At 44.6% G+C, this 24460-nt stretch overlaps 2 protein-coding genes across 2 annotated transcripts in view; one reads left to right on the top strand and one right to left on the bottom strand.

The window, feature by feature from the left end:
• Positions 1–458: 458 nt before the first annotated feature.
• Positions 459–5003, top strand: cfap90 (cilia and flagella associated protein 90; the record flags this gene model as incomplete). Its single annotated transcript, XM_083771899.1, has 3 exons — positions 459–578; positions 2315–2431; positions 4824–5003. The coding sequence occupies 3 exons, from the start codon at positions 459–461 to the stop codon at positions 5001–5003; spliced, it is 417 nt and encodes a 138-aa protein (XP_083628025.1).
• Positions 5004–6315: 1312 nt separating this feature from the next.
• adcy2b (adenylate cyclase 2b (brain)) overlaps positions 6316–24460 on the bottom strand; it is a 96800-nt gene continuing 78655 nt past the window's right edge. Inside the window, exons 17-26 of the mRNA XM_083777117.1 lie at positions 22657–22797; positions 21658–21870; positions 20490–20674; positions 17151–17235; positions 13293–13451; positions 11423–11569; positions 10237–10344; positions 9870–9984; positions 9559–9683; positions 6316–8286 (exon numbers count right to left, since the gene is read on the bottom strand). Of these exons, the coding sequence (XP_083633243.1) occupies positions 8134–8286; positions 9559–9683; positions 9870–9984; positions 10237–10344; positions 11423–11569; positions 13293–13451; positions 17151–17235; positions 20490–20674; positions 21658–21870; positions 22657–22797 (1431 nt within the window). The 3' untranslated portion in view covers positions 6316–8133. The remainder of the gene's footprint in view (positions 8287–9558; positions 9684–9869; positions 9985–10236; positions 10345–11422; positions 11570–13292; positions 13452–17150; positions 17236–20489; positions 20675–21657; positions 21871–22656; positions 22798–24460) is intronic.

Below are 24460 nucleotides of genomic sequence, written 5' to 3'. Positions count from 1 at the left end.
GCGCATGTGTGCGCATGTGTGTGTGTGTGTGTGTGTGTGTGTGTGTGTGTGTGTGTGTGTGTGTGTGTGTGTGTGTGTGTGTGTGTGTGTGTGTGTACCCACTGGGCAAATGGCAAACGTATACTCTAGATTGTGGTCTCCATGATATTCCGTTCCATTCCTTATTTCCAACAGGCTTGGATCCTACGACTTTTAAAGAAATAATTTGAAATTACTCTTTGATGTATTGAGCTGCAGTATGAACTTGGCCTAGATCGTAGAGGTTATGAGATCTCTGTTAACAGAAAGAAGAGCAGATAGACAGACAGACAGATAGAGTTACTGACTTACTATCAGTGGGGGGTATCCTAGCAACCACAGACGCCTGAGTCTGTGGTTGCATTCCTTCTGTCAGTCCCTCGGCCAGCAGCAAGATATGTTTGTTGTGAGCATTTGTTGTTGAATCTAGCCTAGACACAATGGATATACTATCATTGGAATCCTATACAAAACCCATCTCTACCCTGTCTGTGTTCAGTCACATCCCACCACGACGAAAGGACAGCAAAGAGATGTCTTATTTTAGCAATGAATCCAAGGTATATAACACAATGTTGCATGCATAGACGTAATATTAGTAAACTAACATGGGTGAAATACGCTAGCTATTAAGCCAGCATTAATGCACATTGAGCTTGACGATGGTCTAGTCCGTATAACGTGTCACCGCAGTTACCAAACGTTGAACATGCTCTGTTGAAGATAGTATTTTCTCAAGTCAATATTGTTGAACAAAGAAAAAACAAGTGTGTTTTCAGCACCATGGACAGCGACGAGAGAACCCTAATTAGTTGGATTGAGTTCACCCGCGCTGCTGTTATGGGCCAGAGAAACTCGACACATTACAATTCCTTTCCCCCCTGACATTCAGACATTTGAAGTTATAGTTAGTTGTCTTTTTACAATTTGTCCAAAATGTCAAGTAAAGCTGACAGGCAACTGTGTGCTGTATCATGTGTCCAATTGATCGCTGCTGGTCCACTTGTTTCTGGAATGGAGGTGAATATCATTTCAAATCAAATTAGCTGTGGTTTTTGCCATCCAAATACATTATATGCTTAAATGGGCGGGGGCCCTAAGAGATGCAGAAATGAACTAGAAAAAGAGACCTGTGCCTTCTGGGCACAGGTCTCACCAGGAGGATATATAGGACTCAGGAGAGTGTGTGATCTTTAGCTTGGGAAGCCGTGGATATGCACGGCTTAATTGGGAAGCCGTGGATATCCACGGCTTGGAATACACTGCCATTTCTTCCTTCTCAGAATGCATTTCTTTCATGTGGATTCCAAGGGATTCGATTTCCCAAAAGTTGCGTAACTGTGAACAGTGCCTGTTCCTCTCCGACGCTGATGTGCATCACTTCAATGTCCACAACTTCAGTTATGATATTTAGCGTGGTGACTTCTCCTTGCACCACCCATCCAAATACACTTTCCATCAGTCTCTCCATTTTTCCTGTGACAATTTTCCAATATTGGTCTCCGCCAAATTGGACTCCTAATTCCACATGCATCCATCCATATGATGGGTACATCGGCTATGGGCATTCCTTTTGCTTCCAAGTCCCTCCTTATCTTTCCGTTTGGCGCTTTAATCATAGAAGAGTTCAACTTGGGTGTTTCCAATAAATGGACATCAATTAGCTGTGCCATTATGTATCATTATGCCACCAAAATGTGGAACGCCCTACCAACAGTCATTAAGACATGCGAATCCCTTGACTCCTCTCAAAGGGCACCTACGGACGGCTGCAATTCGAAACTGGCCCCCGTAAAAAAATCTGAATCCCCACCGTCCACCCCTTTTTCCCCTCCCCCCTCACTGTTTCTTTTCCCTTTTTACCTCCTTTATGATGAATTTCTGTTCTGTTCTTTGACTATATAGAAGAAGTGTCTATTTGTACGTCTCTAAATGTTTTTGATGAATTGAACAAGGTGGACCCTCTTGTAAACAAGTGTAATGCTTAATTGGGTTGTCCACTCTGCAGTTAACAGTCAATGTATTGAGTTTGTGCTTGAAATGTACTGTAATTATGCAAACTGTTAATAAATATTTCAATCAATCAATCAAAAATTTAATTTGTTTGGTCAATCAGTCATAACATATAGGTAATGCATATTGTAGTGGTTCTCAAAGTGAGGTACAGTGGTCCTCTGGGTTATATACTTTTGACATGTTATGGGTCCATTTGTACAATCTCAGAGCTAGTGGCCAAGTAGCCTATATACCCGAATGTGATTGTTGTTGTCTAACATGTGTCTGTTTGAACCTGTAGGCCCCTGAGGTCTTCACTTATGACCGGTTGTTCCACCTGCCCGAGGGTTACGATAACAAACTGCACCGGGATGACAGAGGACACAGTAAAGGCAGAGGCCTAGACCCGTTTAAAGAGGTAATATAACCACAGCTCTTTCATTTGTATCAACTCACCCAAAAAAATGACTATTGTATATTAACACATATTTTAAAGTGAGGTCAAGTCAATTAAGTCACCTATATTGATATACAACACATTGAAAAACAACCGGAGCTGACCCAAAGTGCATTGCAATTGAGGCAGATGAAACAACAATAATTCATGATTCATAAAAGCAAGACTAAAGTGTAAAACACAAATCACAATAAAGATTGCTGATCTGCAGGCTCACAACACTTATTTAGACCTGAGGATGATTCTACAAATGTCTTCTAAATCCTGATAGTTTTCTGAAAAACCCATGTTTCTATGTCAGTGGTTCTCAAACATTTTCATGTCAAGGACCCCCAAAAATATATGTAATTTGCCGCCGACCCCATCTGAAAATATGCTGTCCCAGTCACCCCGCCCCCAGAAGCAAAAATATGAGTTAAAAACATTTGCTCTGAAAGATTATATATTCAAAGATTTGCACTACATTTAAAAAAATAGCAGACCTACAAGCTGCCGTGCTATGAGCTTGTGGGTCTGCTATTTTTCAATAGCTAAAGTATAACATAATGTTTAAAACACCAAAAGGGGTTCCCGGCTCCCGCCCAAAATGGGTTCAGCGCATAACATCCATACAAGCTATCCAAGTTATTAAAGCTGCTCAGTAAGGGTCCATTACTGAGCAGGACAGCAGAGCAAGAAACATCAGGTTACATCAATAAAAGAGTGGGTACATCTTAAATGTGTAGCCTAATCAATTACAATTCCCCAAGATACATCTGTCAAGGGAGAGCTCTGGCCCCCAAAAATTATATGTAATTGGCCGCCAACCCCCATCTAAAAATATGGATTTGAGTTAAAAACGCTCTGAAAGAATATATATTCAAAAATGTGCACTACATTTTCAGGATTTTTCAAAAATAGCAGACATACAAGCTCATAGCATCATGAGCTTGTAGATCTGCTATTTTTCAATAGCTAAACTAAAGTATAACATAATGCTTAAAACACCAAAAGGTTTTCCCGCCCAGAATGGCTCACAAGTGGCTTTGTGGTGTGTCAGGTGAGTGTGTCAGAGAGTAGACAGGAGGGATTCACCTGGATAGCATCCAGCTTTGTCCCACTCCCCATCCTCCCCTCCACAGTGTGTTCAGTTTAACTCCAACTAGAACGGGCGCTCCTCAACAGCTTGATTAGTTTGTTGGCACCGTGTGTGTTGATGTCACTCCCCCCCAGCAGACCACAACAAAGGACACAGGCCGTTACAGGACTGGAACAGCTGCAGCAGCAGCCCGGTGCTGCATGCAGGAGTACTCTCTCAAAGGCAACATCGCTTGGCCCCGGCCGCCATTAGTCATTGAGAGAGCTGGCTGGGGCCAGGACGATACAGGAGGCTTTCCAGAGTTGGAGCACCTTCTTCAGCCTAAAGGAGAGGCTGAAGAGGTGGTGCTGCACCTGTGCACCACAGACAGGACCTCCTATCCTCCTGAGACTGATGAAAGGAGGATGAAAGAGAGAGAGAGAGAGAGAGAGAGAGAGAGAGTGGCAGTCAGGCTGTAAAGCAGAGTATGAAGTATGCAGTATACTGTGTGTACAGTTTAAAGTCTCTTTGTCAGTGAATAAATGCTCCTACTGTGTATGTATGTGTTTTGGGTGGAACAAAGGCATGTCTCCTCCCACAGAGCCCCATTAATCAGAGTGAATTAAAGAATTACAAACCAGTTTGCTCTTTGTTTTCCATGGATCCGACACCCCAGATCTCCATTCTCCATATATGTCTGCTCTCCAAGCGTTGCTCTGAACTCCATACGAGTTGCATGGTTAATGTTATGGATATGGATTGTGATATTATAAACACATTATTTTTTAAATTATTATTTTTCCCATTCCCACTGAGCTATATCGTTCACCATTGTAGCCTATTTTAGTTGATGTAGACTCGGTCATCCACTGTTTTTTGGCTTTTTGCCTTTATTCATCGGGATGAACCTGTGTAGTTTATGGCTGCTCCAACAGTAGTGGCAACATAAAAAAAAAGATACATAACGCCAGTCTTATCCAATACACAATATTTATGTTTTATAAACACAAGGCTGATGTACTTTATACCTCATACTAAGCATTTAAAGTATGAGGTATAAAGTACAGCAGCCTTGTGTTCGTAAAATACAAGGCATGTGCCTGGACCACTTGGCCCTAAAACTATATTTCTGTTACACCTATACATAGTTATAGTGTACAGTGTGAACGGTCCTTTAGCCATAGGGAACTGTACAAAGGCACACTTCATAGCCATTGTATTATGTATTATTATACCACAACCACTGACCAGTCAGATTGACCTCTCTCTCTCTCTCTCTCCTCGTCTCTCTCACAGGAGATGTCCAGAGCTATGCCAGTTCGATCCTCCTCAGAGTATGGCCGACGGACACCTCCCGTTCTTTACCAGCCAGGGCGGCAGTATGTCCGCGTCGCTCTCATACAAGTGGAATTCTGTCGGAAAAACGGCATTTCACGAAACGTGGCAGAGGGATACGGATCAGTCGTTCCGGTTTGAATGCGTCACGCGTGTGTCTGTGGTCGTCACGAGGTCAGGCCATTTGTTGACACTGTGGATATGTAGGCCTATGCTAGTGTGCTAGTGTGTGTACTAAAATATATTGTTGCTGTCGTGCATATCTCCATATTTTAACTCTTAGTGCTTTTTCTTTTCGTAAATTAACGCCCTACTTTTGATCATACTTCAGCGTCACACAATCGTATCAAAAGTAGCAGATCCACAAGCTCAAAACGCAGCGTCATGTGGCACGTTTTGAGCTTGCAGATCTGCTACTTTTGCTATTTTTTTATTTGAATCCTGAAAAGGTTCGGAAATACTGTATACCATTATGAGGTTTCCAACCACCAGACCAAGTTTGCACTCAAAACATTGCAACCTCACCCAGCTGCAATTTCCAGAAGCCTCAAAAGAAGGACATGGGAAATATGGAAACGTTATCTTTAAAGAGATCATGCAGGAAGGTTTTCTTGGTTTCTGAATATCTGAAAGACATACGAGTTCTCCATTAATTGCCTCCTCTGAATTCATGATAATGGTACAAGTGGTTTTGGCAAGTGCAGCTGCTGAAAATGAGGCAATGAGATCTCACAGAAAGTAGAGACGTAGATGTTAACAGTTATTATACTATAGATGCGTGAGACTATGTTAAAGATGGAGACATGGAGTGCCACAATTTTTTTATTTTTCCAGTTTTTCATGTGTCTATGAGGTAATATATTAATATAGTGCCACCACACTATCAGCCCCTCCCCTAACCCCTCCCTATTTATCATACAACTACAGCTGGGTGTGGCTTCAGTCCAGGTGGATCACCACCCATCAGGCAAACCAGGCATACTTAATTAACTGGTGGGCGTGTCCACATAAAAGCATGATTTTAACAAATACTGTACACTTTTTGGAAAAAGTTCTTCCCCCTTATATTGTAATAATACCTGATGATCATGTTTTAGGGTGGAAAAAAATAGTGGCACTCCATCTTTAAAATACAGTAGCCAATATACTGAAATTTAAGGCTATATAGAATTGCACATGATGCAGACCACATTTTTAAAAACCCACTGTAGAGTGTTTGTTCAGACATCACACATCAGAACTGTCTGATAAAAACCTGTATTGTTTGGGAACTTAACATCCTAAGCCTTAGGATTACGTTAGGACCTATAATGTAATCTCCTTAGAATAGATATTTGTTTTCACTGTCAGCACATTCAATTTAGTCTACATTTTTCGTTCATGTACAACATCAAAACAAACAAGACAGTCAAGGTAGGGATCATCAGCTTATATACAAACATTTAATGAATAACAAAATGATGGCAGTTTAAATCTATGTGTTTCGGATGAATAAAAACAAATAAAAACAAAAACAAAACACCCGTTTGCTGTTGAATCTTCTTGCCCGAGTCCGCCTACACATTTGTAGACAGTAACAGCTATATTTACATTTCACAGATTCTTTGCAAACTAGCCACAAAACCGGCAGTTTGTTGGCATCAGATACTCTACATTGCAATAAACTTGTCACGTAGAGTGAGTATTTGAACTAAAAATGCAACACTGTTCTTCTCAAATTGGGCACCAAATAAAAAACAACATGAGGCCAAGCTTCACACGCAGCTCTGCTTGTCTTGGATCTATAAGGCTCTGAGGCACAGCACCACAGTCAGGGTTGAAGCTGCAATCCGGAATTTACGTACAGTATGTTAAAACCCCCTTATGGCCACTGACGTGCTTGGCGTAATGAAATCATTAATACAACTCATTAAGCTATTAATTTAGTAATTAAAGCGGTTTGCATGTTTGGAATCGTAACAGCTGAAATCAATAATATATCAGTATTCTGATATTAACCTGTGGGCCACATTAAGTGAAGGCCGCCCGTTGCCCATGTATGGAGTCAGTAGTGTTTGTTCAGTAACAGAGCGGTCTTCCTGTCTCTGCAGCTCTTTCCGACGTTCTGTTCGTGGTTCAATCACTGTGTTTTGTCGTGGCTTCGCTGCTGTCCCTGCAGTTAGCTCATAACATTAGCAGCTAGCTAACTTGTCGCTTCGAGCTGCGGTCTTAGAGTGGCCGGGCACTGACCGACCGCGGTGCAGGCGGTGTTGCCAGACTTCCGCAGTGCGGGGCGGGGCTTAGGAGGCAGCCAATCATGACTAGGTCGCTACTACATGATTGGCTAGCTAGGCCGCTAATAAGAACGGGCCTGTTGTACAGTACAGTATGTCAGGTTTCACCTGACAAAAATCTGTATGGTATAGTTAGTATGTTATAACATCTGCAGGTGGTCTGGAGGTGGTCTCCTTACTCTTCCACTGACAACTGTAGACCCTAGTAGTGTTGCATTGGTAAAATAGCTCCATAATTGCACGCTGTACCACGCCAAAGCTTGTTTCAGGAGCACACACACATGCACATTCATGCGATTACAAATAACCCTTAATTTCACACTTCAACAGAGTGACCCACCACTAGCGGGGGTTAACATAGGAATGAGCCTATGAATGCATATCAATGGCCCATTGTGTGGCCTGTAGTGTAGGTGTTAAGCGACGTGTGAGTGGCGTCTTTTAAAATAGCGTCCCACCAAAGATAAAATCAGCAATGCGACACTGACGAGTACTGCTTGAACACCTCCCCTGACCTGAAGCTTATTGCCAGATTGTTACAAATGCCATCTCTTCATGTGGAAGACCCAGATTTGAATCCTGGGGTATACTGTAGGACACGGAAGTTATGGATTGCAGCTTTAAATGAGCTCCACGTCACTAGTCCTGTACACGTCGTGGCCTACTGCCATCCGATGACCCGGAGCGCATCTTCCTATCACCAGGCTCTCCCCCTCTTGGCCGCGCGGCAGGGCTGCATTTGAACCGGGATTTGAAAACTAGATGCAGCGACAGCACTGAATGGACTGCGACTGTGCACCCGCGGACCAACACGATCTACCGTACGTACAAGCTTCCTAAGGAATGACGATGACGTGCTGGAAAGTTGCGTGTCTGTCACGCTGGTAGTTTCGGTGTAATGTTGGAGTCGACAGAGTCCCCCCGGCAGATCACGTTATTTTCACCTTGTACGTATGTGTGATCGGTAAAGTCCACTGTTTCACACATGCTGCTTGTGTTCAAGGCATCACGGTCCCCTGTGACAGAGATCGGGTCATCTCGGTGTGAACAAAATAGGTCTTGAGCTCTCCCTTACCCTTCACGTTAATGATGCCCCGACATGAGCACATGTATCCCAGCGCTGTCAGGATGCAACTCGTCTCCTCTGTTACCTGCATGGAGAACACAAACTGACGTTAGACGTTTAGCTCGGGTGGTGCAGTGGAGAAGTATCTGCCCCGTGTTGGTTCGAATCCACTGTGGTGCACTGAATCCACTTGCCAAAGGCTTTGTCATGTGTCTACTCTATACAAACCCGTGTTTGGGGGAGCGGAGCCAGGCATAGAGGGTGTTTCTGAATGTATTGTTTCATATACAGGTGGCACATGTCAGAAGGAGTGTTGGGTGGGAGGTGTGGAATGAAGGTTCTATACGTAAAATAAATGGTAAATGGTGCATTTATATAGTGCCTTTATCCAAGGCGCTTTACATAGATTGTGCATCAATTCACCCATTCACACACACATTCATACACCGATCACATCAGGAGCAATTTGGGGTCCAGTGTCTTGCTCAAGGACACTTTGACACTAACTCTGGGGGAGCCTGGGTTTGAACAGGCAACCTTGCGGTTGCCATCCAGCCGCAGTGACAATACAGACGTGTCTGTGAGGAGGAATTAATTGGCATAACGACGGAAGTCTGATAACAGCACATGACAGAGTGAGCCTGGGCCACTTGCCCATTTCAAAGTTTAAATGCTTCATTATTTTATATACTTCCTTGTACACCGATGTCGTGTCGCACATCAAAATACAAATCGGTACCCCCAGGTACCATGGGTATAGATTTACTTGGCCGCAGCCCACATACTTGGCTACGCTGCTCATCCCACAAATGCAGGTTCCTTACATTCCTTACATTGTCAACAAGTATTGTTACAGCAGACAAATTCGTTACCAAGTCCAAATTCCCCATGGATTTTCGGGGGGAAAATACCTTACGCAACAATTGCAAATGGACAATGCTGTCTGTCGGCTTACGGCTTACAGAGGTAAAGAAATCAATATGTTTTGCCGGACTGAGAAATTATTATTTCATATAAAATATATATATTGTCTGACACCATTTATTTTATTTTTTATCCCACAATTTTGCAACCCATTTGTTCATCCAGTGTCAATTATCGAATTTAATCCTGGGGCGCCACACTCCCTCTGCCAACCTGGGGAGAGCAACGGACTGACCTCATGCTTCCTTCTATGCATGAGGAGTTCAAACCGCTTCTTTTCAGGGGAGTTTCCCTGGTTGGACGTAGTGCGTGGAACACGTTATGTCACACACCTTTTCCAAAGCTCTGTGGATATATCATTTTCATTCTATCGTTTGTTTTCATGTGATATATACTGTATACCAAGGCATATTATATAACATAGCAATCTCACCTGTATCTTCCCCAGAACGCCGGTGGTTTCCATCCTACTGGCTACATTCACACTGTTCCCCCAGATGTCGTACTGAGGTTTCTGGGCCCCGATAACACCTGCAATCACCGGCCCGTGGTTGATGCCTGAACCAGGGAAACCCATGGATTAAAATCTCCCGACTGAAACGGTTTGCATGACCGTGTGGTTTGTGAAACCGTATGAAAAGAGCCCCCCATAATAGCACTGTTTGCTAAACACGTAACACAATATGTAGAATTATGATGTTTTAGTAAGTTGCTGCTGTTCAACATACTGCCAAACACACTCACCAACTCTGAGTCTGAAGTCATTGAAGGAATGTTTGTTGATGATGTCAAGTTTCCCAACCAGTGCAAAGGCAAATTCCACCATGGTGCCAATGTGCATGTACTGTCTGTCATGTTCCTGCAGAGAGATAAAAGAAGATTTTACAGTAGCATCGAATAATATAGTAGGGTAAACACAGGTGTCACCAATTATACTAGAATAGGATGATGGAGTTTCATGGACATTCATTTACAGAATAAAACGTTGAAATATGGAGGTACGTTGGTTTCTACCCGATAGCAACGATAATACAAATTGGCCCTAAACTTTAGTAGTCCAATCTTGGAAATGTATTTGTTTAGCCCCTAAAGAAAATCCCTTGCTTCATGCCTGTGTGTATTCTGGTCCAGGGCTGGCATTGAGTCCAGTAGCAGCCATGTAGGTGCTGCCAATGGTCTTTATCTTCTCCACTCCACTGAACTTGGGCTTGGACAGCAGCTGGAAGACACACAGAAGCAAACAAACCCAATGTCTGATATACGGTCATCTCTTATTTTGAACATTCTCTCTTTCAAAATGCACAAAAAGTGGCAAAATGTGGTATGCATGCTAAATGTATACTTTTTTTTAAATGTTTTTTTGTGGCTTTCGCCTTTATTTTATATTCTTTTTATGGAGGGACAGACAGGAAATGGGGAGAGAGATGGGGGGATGACATGCGGTAAGGGCTGTCGGGATCGGGAGTCGAACCCGCGGCACACTGCCAGACTGGATTACCAGCCAAGGTGCCTGGACCGCTGAGCCACGGCCCAGGCCTAAAAAATGTATTGTATTCTAATATTAAAATGTAATTTTATATAACTGTAATTTAGTATGTTTATGACATATATGTGACATAATGGGTTCACATTCTGCTCATCTACTCTCTACTCCCCTTGCCTGTCTACTGTCTAGTCTAAAGTCTAGACAAAACACTTTTCCACTTTTTCACTTAACCACTTTTCCACTTTCATCTTCTGACATCTTTGACATTATGCCAATTCCCCCACGTTGTCCCCATGCCGTCACTGCTGATCCCCGGCTCCTTCAAACCACCAGCCCCATTCATGTTTTAACAATAAATGTCTTTGTTGATATTGTTGCTGTCGGATGGAAACGGATGGAAAAATAGCCTGAAACAAGCCATAGTTAACCATAGCTTTACTCAGGTTAAGTTTTGGAAATGAGGTTAGGTTTAGGCATAGCTTTTACTGAGGTTATACGTGTAGGAATAAGGTTAGGTTTTAGGTAGTTTAATTGAGGTTACGTTTAGGAATAGGCTACCTTCATGGCGAACGTTCTGGATTTGGATTTTGTTTTGGGTGGCGAGCATTCTTCTATTCACCATAGGAGACTCTAGAGCAGTTACAGAGTACTGAGAACATGGTGAATTGTGTGTTTTTGTTGTACCCCCAGGGTAGGATTTGGACACCCAGTAACCCACGCCCATGGTGGGGAGAACTTTACTCCACCACCTGGATGCCCGTGAATACAATCTTTTAAAACAGCGAAGCAGTCAGACAGACGGACGGTATACCTCATCAAAGTCGGCGATGATCTCGTTCAGGAGGCGTAGACACTCCAGCCCCTCCTTGTTCACGTCAGACTCTGTGTAGAACTCTTTGAAGTCAGGGATGGAGGCGAACATCACACATACCGAGTCATATGACTGGTGATACAGATCCTGATGGACACATACAGTACAGAGAGGGTGGGGGGGGGTTCATTACGTTTAAGTACTCTGTACTGTCATTTATAAGAAAGAAAGAAAGAAAGAAAGAAAGAAAGAAAGAAAGAAAGAAAGAAAGAAAGAAAGAAAGAAAGAAAGAAAGAAAGAAAGAAAGAAAACATTAGTCAACAATACTGAATTAAACAAGAGAGAGATGACAAGATACTAATAACAAACAAAACAACAGAACACAAGTCAAGAGTACTCTGTTAATTGAGTAGCTTTTTCTTTTTTTTTTGCGGCTTACGCCTTTTATTGTTTCTTTTTGAAGGGACAGACAGTAGGCTGACAGGAAACGGGAGAGAGATGGGGGAAGACATGCAGTAAAGGCCGTGTCGGGCTCGGGAGTCTAACCCGCAGCACACTGCGACTGGATTACCAGTCGGGTGCCCAGACGGTTACGCCACCGCCTGGGCAATTGAGTAGCTTTTTCATGTCCTTTTTTTAGTCTACTTTCATTTAAAGGTGACATATCTTGGTTAAAACAAAAAGCGTATTGTTAGAAATCTCTACATTCTGATAGAAATCATTGCTATACTTGAGCAGCTGTCGCTCAGGAGGTAGAGCAGGTCGTCCAATGATCCCTGGGTCGGCGGTTCGAATCCCGGCTCCTCCTGTCCACATGTTGAAGTGTCCTTGGGCAAGACACTGAACCCCACATTGCCTCCAATGAGTCGGTCGGTGTGAGCTCGCCACCATTGGTGTGTGAATGTGAGAAGTGAGGACGCTGGCGTCGACTGTTCGCCGCTTCACCTCCCAATGTATGAATGAATGAACCATTGTAAAGCACTTTGAGCACTTGGAAAAGCACTATAAAAATGCAAATCATTAATTCATTTATTGAATGCTTTCATCCAATCAGAAGAGAGGACCCATTCATCAGCTTCAGCTGCAGCTATATTGTTCCAGTTCCAATTTCATCAGCTCTCCCCCATCTCTTCCAATTTCCATTTGTTATTCTGATCTCTGGACAAAATCCAAGAGTAGGCTACAGCTCTGCTGTTCGCTTTTCTTATGAAAAATGGCCATTACTTTGGACAGTGTCACTGGATTAGAGAGGGATTGGATGGTACAATGTAATCATGGAGAGATTACGGTCAGGGTGACACCCTGAACCCGGGGAGACGGGGTCCACTGGTGGGCCGTGAGGATACCGCAAGTGGGCCTAAGATTTTATTAATAATATAACATTAATATATATATTTTTTTTAGTTTTTGGCTTTTGTGCCTTTATTGATAGTTACAGTGAAGATGGAGAGAGAGAAGGGGAGAGACATGCAGCAAAGGTCGTCATGAATGGGACTCGAACACGCAACGCACTGTCAGGCCAGAGCCTATATATATGTGGCATGCGCCTGGACCACTAGGCCAGCGGGGCGCCCCAACATTAATATATCATCATCATATCCATTTGAAAAGTTGTCCGCAACAGTTAACAGCTACGTCATGCCGAGACCGCCCTACTCACTACTGCAACGCCGTCCTACACACTACACTCACACGGCAGTGACGTCACAGACTTACCCTCCGCGTCGTTCCAGATCTATCTCCTCATGTCGCACCGCGGGTGGTGTTGAGGCTCGGCGTTATATATATATATCCACACAGTGGAGTACATATATGTATACAGTATACTGTAGTATATAAACAGTATATTATAAATATACTGTAAGCTGACCTCATTCTTCCAGTTGCGCCCGAGGAAGTGTTCTGCGACGTGGGCCGGCAGAACGTTCTCCAGGAGAACGCGGTTGAGGTTCTCCATGGTTTCGATCTCCTCGCACTCCCTCTTGAATTTGTCCCTCCAGAGGAAGTCTAACCTACAGTAATATTCATTCTGTTACAGGAGGACACAGAGTAAAGAGACACCCGTGTCATTTCACACCCTCCATTCTGCTCTCCGGTCATGAACAATGCATGCGGGGACGATAAAGAAAGGTTAGTATGGGAGAGAGTCCACAAGACACACACACCTGTATTTATTATGCTACGACACACTGTTATTAGGCTTAGTTATTATAGGCTTAGTTATTACTGTTGCAAGTTGTCTGGAAACCAGAAGAATCTGCCATTGCATAAAATAAATAACATATTGCCCTCGCAGTGATCTTATTCTGGCCATATGCCAGGCTACGTCGCAAGAGCTTGTAGAACGGCTATTTCCGGTAAAGAGATTTGGTGTTGCGGGGTGGGGGGGGAGCGGACCTGGTATAGAGCCCTGAGGGACCCCTGTCAAAGTAAGGACATATGGTCGAAGTGGTTGATGCCTAATTCATACTTTAGATTTTCAAGCTAATGTAACCAGCTGAGCTATAGATACATACATATGACTGACCACAGACTTATTATTAAAATATAAAAAATGCAAAATATAAAATATGGACTTTTCTTTTGAGCAATTTATACCAAAGTTAACAATAAAAGTAGAGACAGATTAAATCACACGAGAACATTCGCTTTCCCTATTACCAATGAAACCTACAGATTAATTTAGTATGGCTAAAAAGCAGTGACCACTCACCAAAGATACTAGCCCCTCTCGGGACCCTACGTAAAGCTTTTCTGAAATTTTGATGAGTTTTACGTAGGGTCCCTGCTCACTACTGTATTTTCGTATGGAAATCCCTGGACACGGATGTAGAAATTCTCTCTAAAACAGGATCTGCGCCAAGTGACGGCATTATTTTACTTGAGTTATTCTGAATTCGGGAACTTTAAGTAGCTATACATCCCGCTGCGAATATCTCCTGTGGCGCGGAAGCCGCTAAGTATTTTTAATCTTTGTTTGACCGATTTGGTCGCTTTATTTCTTCTTGTTTGTTTACCGTTTATTGTACCGCCTCCCGGTGTGCGGTTGGCTTGTGCGGCTACGTCCCTGCCTCTGATCTGCTCTGTCATAGCTATAGCGCCACTAGCTAGCCAGATAGGCGGTACAATGAGGTGTCAATAAACAAGGAAGGAAGAGATTAATCCAAGCTTCCAAATCGGGCAAACATAGATTAAAAATACTTAACGGCTTCCGCGCCACAGGAGATATTCGCAGCGGCATGTATGGATACTTATACGTCACATATTCAGAAAGCCTCACACTGAATAATATCGTCATAGAGCGCGGGGAGCCGCGAAACATGTTGTTTATGTTTTAAAATGGGTGCGTCCCATGTGGCATGGTAGTAGTGCAACAGGACCCCATGGACTGGGTCGAACAAAATGTCAGAAACTTCAGTACCATTGGGTTCTGCTTGGAGGGCTACAAAGATACAAACTGATTCAGCTGCGTGCACGTTGAGTTAATGAACACACAGGTTGAGTTCCCATACAGCATGTTGCTCAACTTTAATTAATGACTGCACTGCACTACCCTCAGCGTGGACGACGCCACAAACAGATTACAATGTCGAGCACTCCGTTCTCATTGCATTTTCAGCGCGAGTTGCTAACTCACTGCCTCCTCTCCTTTCCTTGTCAGAACGGACTGTCGTTCCCGAACACTTTAAAACCGAAGCCCTGCTCGCAACTCTCTCTCGTTGCGAGTAACACGGCTTGCTGCAGCCTTCTCACGGAAATGTCTGGTCTAGTTCTCTTCTGGCGACACTGAAGTTCGAGTTCACACCAGAGACACGCCCACACTACTCGTCACTACCCCACACTGCTCCCACCCGGCCACACTAATAATGCATTGCATTGGCTAGCAACAAGCTACGTTTCAATCCTAATTGTTAGTTCTGACAAACATCCATTAGGTTCCAAATGTTGTGTTGTGTTGTCAATAGGGTTTGTTGGAGCATACAGTATATATAATACAATACAGTAGGTGTGTGGACTCTTTTTATGCTTACCTGAACCTCAGTCCAGCAACAATCATATAGATTGTTCCACACGCAGACAAAATTTTGCTTGTTTCATCCATGAACAAAGCAAAAAGCCTTGGATGATCCAGAGCACCACGACTATGCTTCAACGAGACGTTACACAAAGCCAGTCACCTATATATTGTCCTTGAAAACAATTTGCGTTACTCACGTACCATAAGACCATTTTCTCAGAGATGGGCTCCTTATATTTCTAAGCTTTCCTCCAGCAAATGGAAACTTTATGTGGGTATAAACCAAACGATCTGAATCTAAAGAGCGTGTTTGGTATTCATGGTAAATTAATGCTCCAATAAAACGATCAGTCGCTGCTCTCGTTGCTCAAGGAAATGGTATGTGGACGGGACTGTTTTGCATACGAGATAGCCACTGCCTGTGCATTGGTTATTTATGCTTGGGGACTTCTAAACATGCCTAAATGTGTCGAGGAGAATCATCTATCTGGGGAGCGCGTATGTGTGTGTGTGGCTGTGTGCGTGTGTGGCTGTGTGTGTGTGTGTGTGTGTGTGTGTGTGTGTGTGTGTGTGTGTGTGTGTGTGTGTGAAAGCGAGAAAGAGAGAGAGCACTGTGTGTGTATGCATGTCAGATATGGGGGTCTATGAATGACCCATTATACCCCTGTGTGTTTGAGCTGCGAGCTCCAGGCATGGATGTATGTGTGTGTGTGTGAATACATACATCACAGTGTCTCTCTCTCTCCCCAGATACAGTTATATATCATGATGTGTGCGATTAGCAGGCTAGTTGATGCATGTGTTTGCCTTACTGGTTTCACCCTTGAGAGTATACAGCACATATTATTACATATCAGTCGCTCTAGTGGGAGGCCCTCACCCTAACCTCCCACGGGGGCAGCACACCTAAACCTAACCTTAACCCTCTCCAAACCCATAACGCAACCCTCACCAACCATAATCTGGTCGTCTTAACGCACCCCTCACCAACCATAATCTGGTCGTCTTAACGCACCCCTCACCAACCATAATCTGGTCGTCTTAACGCACCCCTCACCAACCATAATCCGGTCGTCTTAACGCACCCCTCACCAACCATAATCTGGTCGTCTTAACTCACCCCTCACCAACCTTAATCCAGTCGGACCAATGCTATGTCTAACCAATGCTATATGTCTAACCAAAGGATGCCTCCCCTAGTGGGTCGTTTAGCTTGGGGATGAATCGAGACCAAGACACATTATACATATGTGTTTGTGGATGTTTCAGAACACAGGGGGAGATGCTGTATTAACAAGGCCATGCGAGGACGAATTCCCAACGCAGCTTAGAAACCGACTAACAATGATTCTAACCCCTTAAGCTCTATTATATAATTTACTTTTTACATAATACTCCCAAGATAGCCAGTCTACGAGCTCACAACGCACCACTGACCAGACCGCAACTTTCTTCAACAGCACTTTGAAGGACTTATTTTATTTCTATTTTATTATTATAGAGTTGAGTCAAAAGGTCTTTGCCCACTGAGACAAAGGCAATTTATTAGTGGTTAATCCGTTTTAACGCATCCAGAAAAAATAATGTTGTAGACTCTCTGTGTGTGCAAGGGGGCGTACAGTAAGTCTACAGCTCTGGTCTCCATGAAGTTCGTACATTCATAAAATGTCCCACAGCTTGTCATGGTTTCGTTTCATGGTGGTGACTGACCTGCCTGGCTAACACCAGCAGAGTGATGAAGAAGATGAACAGAGACACTGAGCCCATTGTCTTCAAATCCTTCAGGACTCCAGGTCTGGAGAGAGAGAGAGAGAGAGAGAGAGAGAGAGAGAGAGAGAGAGAGAGAGAGAGACAGAGACAGAGACAGAGAGAGAGAGAGAGAGAGAGAGAGAGAGAGAGAGAGACAGAGACAGAGAGAGAGAGAGAGAGACAGAGACAGAGACAGAGACAGACAGAGACAGAGAGACAGAGACAGTCAGGTATTTTACCCTAGCTTACCATCTTAACATACACTTTATTCAGCGCTGTCTATGCCGCATCCTGGGAATCTCTTTGCAGGATAAAGTTCCAAACACAGAAGTCCTGGAACGTGCTCACTCCCCCAGCATGGTGAGAACATGCTGGTGGAGTGAGCACGTTCCAGGACTTCCAAGTAGCGGGTGCATTACAAAGGCCAAATGGCATCACTGTGTATTGAAACAACCCATCCGGAGTATCAAATGCGGAGATCTCTGACTTGCCAGTTAGCCTGTCTTGCCAGTAACCCTTGAGCAAGTCCCGGATTTGACAGAACCCACTCTATCCACGCAATAATCCATGCAGCTACTCAAGAAGTAATTAAGAGTTCCAGCTGGTGGTGACTTGAGGACAACTGGACAGTCTTATCAGTCAGTGCTGCGTCCAAAGCCAATTTCCTCTTGGCGACCAAAACATGTTGAATCTTACATTTTGAGAGACAGCAGGGAAAAAAATATCTAATTTAGGAGTGGAGAAAACCTTTTTCTGATAATGATATTGTAGTCAGTGAGGGAGGCGAGGTGCCCTCGTATACCAAACTGTCACTCACATCTGGAAAATCAATTCTACTCTTTCTCCGAAACAAAAGAACCAGTCACAATCCTCTTTGCCAGAGGCGAAGCTTAAAAAGCTCACAGTAACTATAGGTTTCTTTCAACTCTCAGTTACCACTTATCTATCCTTGGCTCACAATTCGTTGGCTCAAATCTCTCTGCCCCAGAATAGGGACACGTAGGGTTCAGGTGGTTAAAATCAAAGCTGATTTTAACCTTTTTTGTTTGCTACTGCCTTGAGGTTTTTGGCTCATTTATTATGCTGCCAGGCGCGGAGATATAGGGGAAGCAGTCGCATCAGGGCCCGCTCCTACCGCAGTACACTGTAATCTCCCTCTCTCTCTCTCTCTTTCTCTCTCTCCCACAAACACATGCTATTAAGTTACCGCGACCACATTTTCTGTCAATATTAACCAGCGTATCTATCTTAATTGTCTATCCATGAATACGTACTCTGCTGTTGTTGCTTGTGTTTGTATTGTAGGTCTTATGTTTTATGTGTTTGTAAAAAATCAAAATAAAGTACTGATCATAAAAAAAAAAATATTAACCAGCGTAAAATATAGTTAATTGAGGAGGTAAAGGGAGACGCTTTATATTGTGAAGGGCCCTTCACGGCGCCCGCCGGAAAGAGAGTGTTTAAACTGGGCTGCTAACTGGCTCGTCTGGCTGCACGTTACAGTAACAGACTACAGACCAGGGCTGGACTGGGACAAAAATTCGGCCCGGTCATTTTCGCGTGAATTTGGCCCAGACCGGCCCACCACAACCAGCGCGCAGATAGCAGAAACTCTACCCCCCGCTCCGTCGAGGCACACACAAACAAACAAGCCCTATAATATAATACCACCACTTTCACAGAACAACATAAATGATACAAACCAACAGACAACTAACTACACAATCCTTTATAGAGGGTTTATTTGTCACTCACTGATACAGGTACAGTGAAATTATCATGATGGCACTGGCAGAATGGCAGCACGCCCGGACCTTTCCTGGTGGCCTGCCGCCTATTGGCCTGCCCGCCATTTTTTCTCATGGCGGCCCCCTACGGTTGCAGCCCACCGGGAATATGCCCGGTATGACCTGTGGCCAGTCCAGCCCTGCTACAGACATATTTGCTCCAGTGTTGCTGTGAACAGGTTTAGCACTGCAGACTCTGCAGTCGCCTGGTAAAGTTGAATTATGATCAATCTCACACCAGAGCCCGTGGGACATTCCCTCCGCCGGTGTGTGCTGCATTACTTTATTGGGAAGAGGAGCTGACGCGTGCATTGCCAACGGGTGAAGAGGAGCTGACGCGTGCATTGCCAACGGGTGCTGGGTTAAAAGAGGAGCTGACGCGTGCATTGCCAACGGGTGCTGGGTTAAAAGAGGAGCTGACGCGTGCATTGCCAACGGGTGCTGGGTTAAAAGAGGAGCTGACGCGTGCATTGCCAACGGGTGCTGGGTTAAAAGGAGCTGACGCGTGCATTGCCAACGGGTGCTGGGTTAAAAGGAGCTGACGTGTGCATTGCCAACGGGTGCTGGGTTAAAAGAGGAGCTGACGCGTGCATTGCCAACGGGTGCTGGGTTAAAAGGAGCTGACGTGTGCATTGCCAACGGGTGCTGGGTTAAAAGGAGCTGACGCGTGCATTGCCAACGGGTGCTGGGTTAAAAGGAGCTGACGCGTGCATTGCCAACGGGTGCTGGGTTAAAAGAGGAGCTGACGCGTGCATTGCCAACGGGTGCTGGGTTAAAAGAGGAGCTGACGCGTGCATTGCCAACGGGTGCTGGGTTAAAAGAGGAGCTGACGCGTGCATTGCCAACGGGTGCTGGGTTAAAAGAAGAGGAGCTGACCCGTGCATTGCCAACGGGTGCTGGGTTAAAAGGAGCTGACGCGTGCATTGCCAACGGGTGCTGGGTTAAAAGAAGAGGAGCTGACCCGTGCATTGCCAACGGGTGCTGGGTTAAAAGGAGCTGACGCGTGCATTGCCAACGGGTGCTGGGTTAAAAGAGGAGCTGACGCGTGCATTGCCAACGGGTGCTGGGTTAAGAGGAGCTGACGCTTGCATTGCCAACGGGTGCTGGGTTAAAAGAGAAGAGGAGCTGACGTGTGCATTGCCAACGGGTGCTGGGTTAAAAGAAGAGGAGCTGACGCGTGCATTGCCAACGGGTGCTGGGTTAAAAGCTTACTAAGAGATTGAACCAATGGCATTGGAAAAGACGGCTTTATTGTACAAAAAAATCCCAATTAACTTTCAATCCGATGTGGATCTTCTTCAGGTCAAAACCACGCCTTCATTCTCATATTTTTCAACAAGTATTTTAATTGTATTCAAATGACCTTCTAAAATTAGTTTATTTTACATTTATTTTACTGTTAAATAACTTTGATGTGTGTGTGTGTGTGTGTGTGTGTGTGTGTGTGTGTATGTGTGTGTGTGTGTGTGTGTGTGTGTGTGTGTGTGTGTGTGTGTGTGTGTGTACTATGCACCTGTCCAGTGTCTGAGTGCGGTACAGGGCAGTACTGTATCCATCCAGCAGGGGAGCGTGGGTCTGGAGGATGATGATGTTGTATATCACCACGGCAACCAACATCACCACCATCTTTAGCTCATAGTTGATTCTCAGAAACACAGAGCATGACACCAGGCCCAGGATGCAGCAGTAGATAAAATACTACACACAGAGAGAGAGAGAGAGAGAGAGAGAGAGAGAGACCAATATACTGTGAAAAAACACACACACACACACACACACACACACACACACACACACACACACACACACACACACACACACACACACACACACACACACACACACACACACACACACACACACACACACACACACACAGACACACACACACACACACACACACACACACACACACACACACGTTTCCATATATGGAGCTGGCCTGTTCTGACATCATACTCGTCTGCAATGACTATATATGGGCATAAAAGGGACACAGACATAATATCTGGGTGGGGCATGCATTTCCACTTGCATCGTTCCAAGTAGGCCCGTGCCCAACGGGCACCGCTGTAGAGGCTCCAACGGGCTCCGCTCTAGTCTATCTATAAATGCACCGAGTCTCTGTGTGTGTACGTCTGTAATCCACATAACTCGAGAAGCGTATCGTCGGGACAAATATTGTATATCGATTATATCGATATATCGTTACATTACATGCTCGCTTGCTTTCAACGAAGGCGGTCGCCTGATGCAAGTGGAGAAATTAGTGGCGACGTGCACAGTCGCACTCCCCCAGCACATCACAATTTAGTTGTACTTACCTGTTACAATGACAATAAAGATCTATCTATCTATCTATCTATCTATCTATCTATCTATCTATCTATCTATCTATACAAATTTGTAATGGCATGAAATACAGTTTGGATGAAACCATCGCTGTCAGGCAGAAACCTTGTATCTCCATATTTCAACTTTAGTGTTTTCGTAAATGTCGTACAATGTCACCATGCAATGTCACACAACAGCAGTTACAATAGCAGATCTACAAGGCATCACAATGCGTCGTGTACAGTGTGTACAGTTGATCGGAATTTTTAAACGTTTTTTTAAATAATAATAAAAAGGGAAGGTTTCCGCCCGACAGCAACAAAATCATGCTTTCCCGCTGTACTTACAGGCAGATAGAACTTGTCCTCGTCTGCGAGATGGGAGGAGCTTGGAGGGTCAAGCATGCTGTCATTGGTTACATTGGTGTGGGCGGGACTTGGAGAGTCAAGCAGGCTGTCATTGGTTGCATTGGGGTGGGTTGGTCTTGGTGAGTCAAGCAGGCTGTCATTGGCTGCATTGGGAGTCGTTGGAGTCGTACGAACTTCGTCTTCCAAGAAGAACTAGCCAGGGAGATGGGTATGTCAGTGTGTGTGTGTGTGTGTGTGTGTGTGTGTGTGTGTTACACTGAAATAATTGAGTCCAAGCTGTTGTTGTTGTATGTTTTTGCACAAAAATAGTAAATGTAATGTGGGTAGGTACCCTCACAAAAAAACATGCAGTAATCCTGGTCTCTATACTGCCTCCCCCTGGCCTGATGGAGGGGAAAGGAACTGGTTGGAATAACGTGTTTCCTTCCACGCGCTACGTCCAACCGGGGAAACTCCCCCCTGTCAGGTGTAAAGGAGCGACTTGGACACTCATGCATGAAGGAAGCATGAGTTCAAGTCCGTTGCTCTCCCCAGGTTGGGGAGAGGGTGTGTAGAGCCCAGGATCACATTAGATAATTGACACAGGGGTGAAAAATGGGTTACAAAATTGTGGGATAAAAAAATATAATATATATATATTTTTAAACTTAATGTATTTTGATGGGAGGAGGTCTACAGGTACTATAGGTGGAGAAGATTAGTTTCAGTATACTGCACTGTACTGTACTGTATATGTACTACTGGCTGCTATACGTACAAATCTGCATTACAGCTCAAGTAGACAGACTGTAGCAGCCAAACCTTTTCAATAAGTGGCTGGTTCTGGACTTATTTTGTCTCAAGCACTCTTGCATAACATGTGTTGCGCTGCTTGGCTTGGTATCCCTGACATAATTTAGCCATCAGGGAAAGGCTTAAAAAAAGATTCACTTAACACCCATTTAAGTCCACACTGAAGACGAGGACCTGGCTACTCACCATGTTGAAGACAGCCATTACCAGTATGAGGGCGGTGGTTGTCATGGTGAGGACCAATCGCAGCCAGGGTTTGTTGGCGATGATGATGCGTGAGAAAGTTGGGAGCCAGGGAACGGAACAGAAGGATCCTTTACCTCCCTGCTGGGGACACGTGACAGACAGACAGACAGAGAAATGCAAGTGTGGTAAGGTCTGCAATGATGTGCAACATCAACATAGCAATAATAAAGCCAAAGTTAAGAAAAAGCCCAGTGAGTAATTATTATAGCGCAATAGGGGGGTCACATAATGTGTCAAAAGTCAAAGATAAAGTCATACGATTTGTCAGACACGTTACCGCAGTGAAATTTTCTCTCCGCATTTGACCCATCTCTTGGAGCGGTGAGCCGCAGCCAAGGAGCGGTGAGCTGCAGCCGTGCCGCGCTCGAGAATCATTTGATTAGTAGATTTGACCTCCCAACACCGACCCTTTGATGCTGAGTGCCAAGCAGGGAGGCATTGGGTCCCATTTTTACAGTCTTTGGTATGTCCCGGGCGGGGATCGAACCCCGACCTCCCAGTTTCAGGGCGGACACTAAATTGTAACCACAAGGCCACTGTCGATTATAGAATTATGTGCAATGTGGCAGAGGCTAACTATGTTGTATATGTACATATTGTGGGATGTCGCATGACAGTGGCCGGTCAGAGCGGAGTGCCCTGGGACACGTCATCGACCACAGGTATCTGCCCATATTCCTCCTCAATCAGATCGATTATGCAACAGCCGCGCTGAACGCCTAACTGTTTGAAAGGTGTGGGACAGACAGGGCGCTCCGTCTCATTCTCCACTGACTCACGGCGGGGGCCCTGGCGTGACAATCTGGCGGTAGGTCTCCACACACACACACACACACACACACACACACACACATCCCCTCACATTTGCCACTTGTTCAGACTCAGAACTAATAGTGTCTTCTCATACACATGGATGAATCCTGAAGAGAAGCACATGTGAAATACAAACAAACCGACTCCTGAAGGAATCGGACAGTGAGACGGATACTGTCCCTATAGGAGGAAACTAACCCTTACTGTTGAGCCCTGTGGGACAATAGCTGCACTTGGAAAGGGGAGAAATAAGTGAATACTGGCCCCGGCCGCAGCCCCTAAAGAAAGAACTTTAGTTGATTTAATAACTGTTTGCCCTGACAAACTGTGTGTTGAATTTAAGTTATTTCTTTAATCAATTTGCCCGAGTGGGCAAAACTTGCTGTATCTCCTGCTTATCGTAGCTCAGTGGCGCCCACAATATATACACTGTGCAATACTGTTTAAGCAATATGTACAGGAATAACTACAGTTCCGAGGCAACACATTATAATTCATTATTTTTTCCTCTTTCCTTCTATTGTCCATGTCCTGTTTATGGCTCCAACAACAGCTGGAAAGAAACTCTTGGCTTTGAGGTGCCTCACACATCCATGTGACCATGTGGTCACAAACAGTCCGTTTCCAGGGGGGGGTGTTGCCTTATCTTTCATAATCCTCAAGCATACGTATGTGGTCATAAATATACAGCAGGGACGGGACGGCATGCTCACTCTCTCCACTGGTGCCCCATTGATCAATCAAGAGGGGCATGAGGGACCTCTGCCGCTTCTCGCGGAATCCATGATGGCTTCGTGGACTTAGCTGCAACGTTCCAAGAAGAGGGAGTTTCCTTGGCACCACTGACTGCTGCATCAGTTCTGGCATGGGGAACAGCTCTGTTTGCTGTTTCCGAGTCCAAACTGTTCTGTTTTCCTGCAACATATACTGT

The sequence above is a fragment of the Protomyctophum parallelum genome (assembly GCF_964188405.1).
Source record: "Protomyctophum parallelum genome assembly, chromosome: 1".
Classification (NCBI taxonomy): Eukaryota; Metazoa; Chordata; class Actinopteri; order Myctophiformes; family Myctophidae; genus Protomyctophum; species Protomyctophum parallelum.
The sequence above is the reverse complement of the archived record's forward strand: the minus strand, read 5'-3'. Positions and strand labels throughout refer to the sequence as shown.